The sequence below is a fragment of the Phasianus colchicus genome, chromosome Z, assembly GCF_987193195.1.
Source record: "Phasianus colchicus chromosome Z, bPhaCol1.hap1.1, whole genome shotgun sequence".
Lineage (NCBI taxonomy): Eukaryota > Metazoa > Chordata > Aves > Galliformes > Phasianidae > Phasianus > Phasianus colchicus.
Window position 1 is genome coordinate 55,381,569 of NC_143476.1, and position 8,648 is coordinate 55,390,216.

The 8,648-nt window shown below is 44.7% G+C and overlaps 1 protein-coding gene and 1 long non-coding RNA gene across 2 annotated transcripts in view; one reads left to right on the forward strand and one right to left on the reverse strand.

Moving 5' to 3' along the window:
- The window catches only part of RORB (RAR related orphan receptor B), a 134,807-nt gene extending 131,882 nt beyond the window's left edge, over positions 1-2,925 (reverse strand). The window contains exon 1 of the mRNA XM_090131417.1: positions 2,809-2,925. Within this exon, the coding sequence (XP_089987543.1) occupies positions 2,809-2,815 (7 nt within the window). The 5' untranslated portion in view covers positions 2,816-2,925. The remainder of the gene's footprint in view (positions 1-2,808) is intronic.
- Positions 2,926-3,448: 523 nt separating this feature from the next.
- Positions 3,449-8,006, forward strand: LOC149912995 (uncharacterized). The gene is made up of 3 exons (XR_016461446.1): positions 3,449-3,567; positions 4,715-4,884; positions 7,678-8,006. It is a non-coding gene; the product is annotated as an uncharacterized LOC149912995 (long non-coding RNA).
- The last annotated feature ends 642 nt before the right edge of the window (positions 8,007-8,648 follow it).

An 8,648-nucleotide genomic window follows, 5' to 3' on the forward strand; every position in this document is an offset into this window, starting at 1 on the left:
CAGATCAAATAATTGTGATCACATACTGTTTTTGTGCATATACATGTAACAAGTGCCCAGATTAGGCAATTTGACATAATTTTTAGCAACTTGTTAGCTCTGTGTTTGCATCTCAGCTGCATTATGTAAATCATTCACTAACTTAACAGCTTTAACTATGCAAATGACTTTAACAAAAATTAGACTAAAAGATACAATCCGTAAACCTTTTTTTTTTTTTTCTTTTTAGTTAGGCAGCAAGTTTATTTCAAAGCATTGAATAGCTGCCTTTTTCTAAAAAGATGTTTTTCATGGATTTTCTACAGTCTTAACCCCCTCACAAGATTTTGAGAGGCGTGGGAAGGATGGGAAAGCCATTGTGAATGTTGCTCCTTTTTATCTACATCCTACATTTTATAGAGGGAAAGCCACCAACTTCCTACGTCTCCATTCCTTGTTCAGAGGGAGAGATATGGACCTGCCCTGACCACAACAGCACCAACAGATTGAGCGCTCAGCCTCATTGTTTAGCTGTAAATCAGCATGGCTGAGCTTCCTCAGAAGAATTTAAGCCAGAGTTAGCAGAGAGAGTCGTCATTCTGAATATCTGAATAAGGCATGACCCACATGAACACAATGTCTGTGTTAGCAGTGCTATCAAGTGATGGGACAGCACCAGCCCCTGCCCAGTTCCTGGGGTGCAGCAGACAGCGGGTAGCACAGGGTGGACCTTTTCGGGCAGCTCTTCGGCCTCCATCTCTGATGGAGAGTAGATAAGCAACCACGGCAATGTCTGCACAACCCCCCAGCTTCTAGGGCTGGGAGCATCAGGCTGGCCAGGAAAGCCTGGGAGAAAAGCTCACGCATAGAAGAGGGCTTCTTTCTCCAAACCTAACAGCTAAACTCGTTAAACCTGTAGCTTGGATGTTTATGGCTGTCTAAAAAGCATTAATTCACAGAAACTCAGTATCTATTAATTGTGGTATTTATTTCATTTATTAGGCAAGCCATAAATGCAATGGACAGATATTCTACTGGAATACAGTATTCTCGTCCATTTGATAGAGTGTAAAACACTGCTCTCATCTTGATGCAAGAAGTGCTGAAGTAGTCAGTGCAAGACGTGACCAAAGAAGTGTTTTACAGCAGCTATTTCTGCACCAGGCTGAAAGTTGACTGCTTGCTCACTCTGCCCTGCACTACAATACCTTTTTCTCTCCCCACCCATGAATTCCCAAGAGTAAGCAAAATGCACAAGCAAACGCGCTACAGCACGCAGCTTCGAGCTACAGCATCGCCTTTCTGCACGGACAGCTGCGGACAGCGCAGCATAGCCCTGCGGGGAGGTGCCTCCAAGTGTGCCGCGGTCCCGCTCCCCGCTTCCTGCAAAAGAAAGCGTCAGAGGAGCGAGGACACAGCTCGGCTCACAGCACGGCGGGATGGAGGCCGAGGCAGCACGGGAAGCGGGGCTACTCCCGGGGAGAGCTGATGAGCATGTTTCGAAAGTAACCCTCGACCCACGAACTGGGTCTGCTCACACTGGAGGTACTTCATTTAAAAAAGAAAAAAAAAGCTGCGTGCGGGGGGGTAGGGGGGAGGTGTCCAGTATACAGGTTTGAGTGTTTTTCCCTCTTAGTTTTCTGTTGCTCCATGAAAGAATTACTGTTTAGCAAGTTCTTGCTAGATACTCCGGAGTGCACACCCTGTTTTCTTAGAAAAGAGGGAGAAAAAGCATTTTTGTTTCTCTGAGCTAACGTCAAAGTTACAGTTTCTATGAAGGAAAATCAGACACGCGTGGTTGTTAGTTTTGCCAGCGCACGCAGCTGAAGGAGCGGGTAGCCCGTACGAGGAAATTCTAGCTAGAAGTTGCTCCTAGCGTCTTCGCCCTCATTCATTACACAGACCGGAGATCTGGGAAACGTGCACGCTACGGGGCTGTCACTCGCGAGCGCGTTCTGCTCCTCGTGAGCAGTCCTCGTCCGTCCCAAACGCAGAGGAAGCTCACTTTGCACCTCATTATCGCCCGTGGGGCGAGGCGAAGAGGTGCGCAACTCCCGCGGGTACGCGGGGCTGCTCATCCCACCTCTGCTCGTTTGATCCATGAAAAAGGGCCGCGAAGGGCCTGTCCCCAAGGGGGAACAACACGCTCCTATGAAAGGACCGCAGTGGGAGACTCAGCACGCAGCCCCCCTGACTCCAGCACCCTTCCGCACGAGCTCCCCGTGCCTGGATGACCCCAGCTGAGCGGGCGCTTTTCGCTGCCCCGTGCAGAGGGCGAGGTCCTGGCTGCCTTCCGGGGAGGGACGGAGGAGAGCTGCGGACACGATGAGGAGGTCCTGGGAGGCGCTTCCACCCCGTCCCATCAGCAGTCCCCGAAGAGGTACCGCCTGGGGAGCCGCGCAAAGCCACGAAAAGTCCGCAGAACAACTTTTTTGGAAGAGGAGGGGGAACAGCTCCCCTTGCGAGCAGCGAACCGAGACTACGGGCAGGCGGACCCAGCGGTGCGGACTCCGCAGCGGGAGAATGAGCCCGCCGGCATCACGGGGACGGTTTGGGCGGGGGTGGGTGCTTCGAGGCACAGACATCGCCCATCACTTCCCTTCTTCCCTGCCCTCCACGGCCCAGGGCGGCGCCGCGCTTCTTCTCGCGCGGTGCCCTCGGAGAGCACTTGGGGCTGACTCCGCGGCTGCGCCCAGCGCACCCCCCGCAGCCACGCCGATAGGGTTACGCGACCCACCAACTTTCTGCCCCGGGCCTCCGCCTCTCACAAAGCCTCCTCCCCGGCCCCTTCCCAGCACAGACCCGCTCCCCCTCCGCCGGCCCGCTTACCTCGCATGGTGTTGGCGACTCCCCGCTCCGCGCAGTCATGAAGCTGGGAGCCCGGGAACCGCACCACGAAAATCCCGTCTCAGCACCCGCGGAGGCGACAGCCGCCGCGGCTCTGCTCTGTCGCGAAAACCATCCCTCCCAGGCGGCTCCGCGGGGCGCGGCTCCGCGGGCTGCCCGCCGCCGGGCGCGCTCCTCGCCCGCCCGCCCGCCGCGGAGCTCTGCGGGGGTCGGCGGGGCCGCGGCTGGCTGGCGACAGGCAGGGAAGGGGGAAGGAACTGAGTTACGTTAAAAATAAAGGAAAACACACAAACACAGACAGACAGGAAAAAGAGGAGGAAGAAAAGCGAGGAGGGCTGCAGGGCTGGCGGAGCATGTGCGCTTTCACATGACACCCGCGCCCCTCAGCAGCTCCCCGGTGCGGATTTCCACCGCGCAGCGACCGGGACTCAGCGCAGAGCGGGAGAAAGACCCAGGGAGGACGCGGCCGAGCGGCTTATAGCGGGGGGCGGGCGGTGCCGCCGGCACGGCCCCGCCCGCTGTCAGCGCCACCGCCAATCGCCGCCCGCACGGCACCGCGCCCGCGGGCGGCACCGCTCCGCCGCCTCCAGCCCCGGCCCGGCCCCGGCCACGCGGGGGGCTCCGCGCCGCGCCGCCCCGCGCCCGGCAACTTCTGCCGCTGCCGGCGGGTGCTGTCCGGCAGCCCGGGGCTGCGTACGGCGGCGGAGAGCTGAGTATTGTCCGCCGGAGCTGCGGAGGAAGGTAACCGCGCAGGAAGTCCCCTCGTGCCTTAATGTTATTGTATGCTGAGAGGGTGGAGCGGCGGGGCTGCTTTGGGATGGGAAGCGCTCGCCTCGGTGAGATTGGCGCTTGGGAACTGCCACCCCTTTCCCGATGAGAGCGAGAAAGTTTGGTGGTGAGTTATATACTCATGAAAGAGCGAATCTGGATGCCCAAACCAGCTTGCTTTCCCACTGTAGGACAGGCAGACAGAGGCGCAGGAGCGGAACTATTCCGCGGACAGCAGGATTTCTCCTGAGTTATATCACCCCTTCTGAGTTAACTCATGTTTTGCCCATGAGAAAATTGAATACAGGCTCTTCTCAGTGCTTTTATTTTTATTTTATTTTCTGTGTGGTAAATCATGGAACACAAGCACAAGGCATCTCAGTGGATCGTTTTAGAAATAAGTCCCCAATGCCAAGGATCGCTGTACTGAACTCTAACCATAAAATGAAAGAGAAGAAAAATAAAGCAAAAACAACAACAACAAAAATACAAAACAGATTTAACTCAAGTATGCCCATGCAAAACTATTCATATCAGCTCAATAATTCAAAATGGGATGCACTTAAAAAGAGGTTCTGTTCAGTTAAATGTGAACATGACAAAATGGATTTATTCTTTCCTACATGAATGATGAGATGAAATTCTATCAGAGAATCAGCAGAGCTAGTCAGTGCATCATATTTGCACTGAAAAGAAAGTTACATATCAGCATAGAAAAGAGGCACTGTGATGCTTTCAGTGGGCACAAGCTAGGAAAGCTTCAGTCCTGCGAGCAAGTGACTGGTTTGCAGAGAGCCTCTCTCCAAACACCTGTTTGAAAGGGAGCTGAGATGTGAAGAAAGCTCTGCCAGTGTTCAAACTGTTAAAATCTAACTGATCTTGTTAAATTTTGTTACAACTGGATTTAATGTGGAGAAGGTGGAGTCACTAACATATCATAGAGATGCAGCAGACAAATTTCCTCAGATATTGTATACTTTTCATATTCTCAACCATCTGATTTTATTTATTTATGCAATTTATGTACTGCAATTTATAGCTGCTTGTTAGCATTCATTTGGGGCATTAGAATCTTATTCACAAACCCTTAAAAACTGCTTATATTTGCTTATATCAACAGGCATTCCAATACCTGTAAGATGTTTTCCATCCTTTCCCTTCACAAGAACAGGAACTTGGTGTATTTTCTTTATAATGGAGACCCTGACAGATGTGAGTGGCTGCAGATGGGTCTGACTGAAAGGCTCTTCAGTGGATTTTCCCATCAGTCTTCTCCTGAACCAGTCCACAGTGAGCAAAACTTTCTGAGATAATTACAGTAAAACAATACTTGTACTTCAGTTTACAAAGCAGGTTAGAAAGCACAGGATATAAATATACATATAATCTTTCTATTGAGTATAATTTAACTAATATCTAATTTGGAGTTTGGGCGAAGCTTTAATTAGCTTCTGCCTTGTATCTGAGGGTTTAGGAAAACAGCCAGGAGAAAGAGATATTCCACCTGCTTCTCACTTGGTCTGCTGCAACCAAGACACTTTTATTTCTCCTGGATGCCCATGCAGCAGCCACAACAAAGGCTAGGTGAATTCAAAGAGGAGGCAACGACTCTTCTTTTATATTCTGAGTTTTGTTTTTATTGTCTATGCCAATATGACTTAATTATTGTAGAGCTTCATCTTAACACCAGTCAAAATTTTGATAGGTAAAAAACAAGCTGTCTGCTTGCTAAGCAGCACATTCAAGTACCTTACACTGCTGCAGCAAGAACCGATACACACTGATTTGGAATTTACAGGGTGCTTTTTGCAAGGAGTAAAAGCAAGAGAAACCAAAATTCCTCTATTTTATTTGATTTTGATTTTATTTTTGTTTACCTTAGTTTACCTGTATATTTTTTTTAAGTCTACAAAACTCAGACTTCAGCCTTAAATTTCACTTACTTTTCCCAGTAGCAATTTTTATGGCTTTTTTTTTTTTTTTTTTTTTCCAGAAGTTAAAGTTTTAGTTCGTTCCTCTGTCCTGATCCAGCAGTGTCTGTGTCTGAGCTTAGACATATCGATGCCTGAGTTAACTTCTACAGCAGCTCGAGCAAGTTCTTGCACTTGCAATTTACTCATTGATGTATTGTTTGCCAAACATTAGTGTTAGCAATAAAATTATACATACAGCAAACATACGTGAACATCAGTGAGAACCAGTGAATTATGAATACTGCTCTGCAAAATGTAGGGCTACTGAAATCATTGTGTACCCAAGCAGGTAGGCACAGTACAGGAACACGTCAAAACCTGAGCTCATGCAGGGAATTTATAGTACTTCTCAAAATTTACCTCTTATCTTCAGCAGTTTAAAATAAACCAAGTGGTACTCACAGCTCATTGTTCTTGTGAGATGGTAGCTGTCCTTGGTTTCAAAGAACTTCTCAAAGGATTTCTCATGAGTGCCTCAGAGAAAAAGTTGAGGAAAAGCAAGACATAAAGCATTAAAATTCAATAAATAAGTTGTTTTATTCAAAATGTTATCAGTTACTTTGTAGAAAAAGATGTAATTGCTGTCATACTTCCTCTGGAAATTAAATACTAAAAAATTGCCTTTCAGAACATTGGCTTGCATTGTTCCCATGTTTTTTTGGAGCCACCTCTTAGATAGCATTTATGGCCATATTGTTTTATCATTTTAACCATTTGCAATATATTCATCAGAACTGTATCACACTATGCCTAATTTAGCTTCTTCCCTAAAAATTACTGAATGCAAAATAGTCAAAACAACATCCAAATCCATTCCCTTGAATATCTGTGGCCAATTTCTGTTGGCATGAAAGGCAGACATATCTGTCCTGTAGCCATAATTAGTTTCTTAGTTGTGATCAGAGTAAGACTGGTCAGAGTTTTCCTGGTCTCATCTGTTTCCAGCAGATATAATTTCAGAGCCAGACATTCCTAACTGTATGTAAGTCATGAGACATAGTTTCTAATTTTGCATTTTATGACTTGAAATTCTTGGATTGAACAGAATTATTGAGAGACTCACAAATCTGAACTTCTCCCATAGATTCTTCACTTTTAATTCACTTTCTAAAGTCTTTCACATTTCATTATGCCTGCAATCTGAAGAAAAGATAGACAAAGTATGCACAAACTCTATATTGGGTTTATGTTCTCATAATTATTATGAAATTTCAAATTTTCTACAGAATTAAGTAAAATACAATTAAAGAATTGTATTTTTACTTTCTGAACTAGAAAAATGGTTTTAAAAGCAGCACTAAAAATTCTGACACATTCAGAAACAGTATTCAGCAACTGGAAATATTAAATTATGCCAGTTTAGTTTTAGAGGTTAGGGTTGTAACATATTATATGTTTGTTCTTGGTTTTTTTTTTTTGTTTTTTTTTGTTTTTTTTTTTTATTTAATCAAAATGGAAAAAAAGACACAAAACATACTTCATTTCTTTCCTCTGTATTGTTAGATGAAAAGCAATCCCTACCCATACAGATAGAATGTCAACTCTTGTAAATACTTCATGGCATGTAACATCTGATGTTTTATGCAATATCTCAAAAATTTATTTTAAAATGTGTACAGTTGAGGTTATTTTTCATACCAGTGTATTGTTTTTTAAGTGTTATGGAAGCCTCATTTCTTTCCTTATATTCTCCCTTGGCTCAATGGCTGAAGTTACACAGTGACTTACACCAGCTTTAGATGCAGTGTCAGTCACTGGACCATTGTATAGAATGTCTCAGTCAAATATACCTGTGAGCAAGGGTGGATAGCAGGTGGGAAAATGTTCTGTTTTGTTTTTATGATGTAATGGCTAGTAACTGAAAAATCTCTCTAAGAGTGCTGCTGCTGTTGCTGAGCTTGAAACATTAAAATGGTAGTTCAGCTCATAGCACTCAGACTGGGAAAAGGCTACATTTGATGGTAGCACCTAAGCCCAGATAACCCTGTGTTTGCTCTGGAGGAAGTACAGAATATCCGAATGCTTATGGAAAGAGGAGGCAGCTGTGAAAAAAGCTGCTGAGAGGTGATGACCTCCTGACATTTACATCCATATTCTCCTTTCTCTGCAGAGCCACTTGTTCCCCAGTTATTTTGAGGCAATCCAAGAGCAAGAATGGGTTTGATGAAAGGAGAAAGAGAGATAAGAGCTGGAAGGAATATAAAACTGCAAAATAAAACACACTAGCAAAGAAGCAGGAGACAGAAGACCAACATACAGATGAGTCTTTCCGACCTTCCTCCTGGGAGCCTCTGGGGGACCAGGCACTACAGACTGGCAACAAGGTGATTTTTCCATATGGATTAATGTCAGACAGTAAATTAAAAAGTAAGGATCTATTGCATCCAAAGAGTTTCCACTTCAAACGCTTGCTGATCTCTCAACTAAACACACTTTCTGCATCTGAGGACTTTTTTTTAATATATATTATTTTTAATGTTTTTTTCACTGGAAAGGCAGAATACAGATTTTTTGTTAATCAGTAAATTAACTTTTTGTTCTAGTTAAATCCCAGTATTGCTATTAATGCTTTTTTATATTTCAAAATTGAAGGAGGTAAAAAATGAATTTTAAAATATTGTTGGTTTGGTTTTTTTTTTTTTAATGTTAGTAGCTAATGTCTGTATAGAAAACCATCATTTTAGTTCCACCCATTTTGATGACCCAGCTATTTTCCTAATTGTACTAAAATGAATTCTTTATTCTAAGAAGGCTCAAACCCTGCATATTTCTTAGTAACTTCTCTTTTAAAGCAGGTAGAATTAAGGGAAAATGTAGCACTTTTTTTGCACTTCCATACCAATTATGACTGAAACTTGAATCTTGGATGCAAAAAAATTACATGATTGTGAAACATAAACATTTAGAAAAAATATTGCATAGGTTTAAAGATCTACAGATGGTAAACTCCTATTTTTATGATGAAACTAAAATTGCTTTCAGCATAATCACCTATAAAATTCATATCGTAAAATACACTGATTTTCAGATAGGTGAAAATATGTTCACTGTCAAAACAGTAAGGCCAGGGATGTTCAAAGT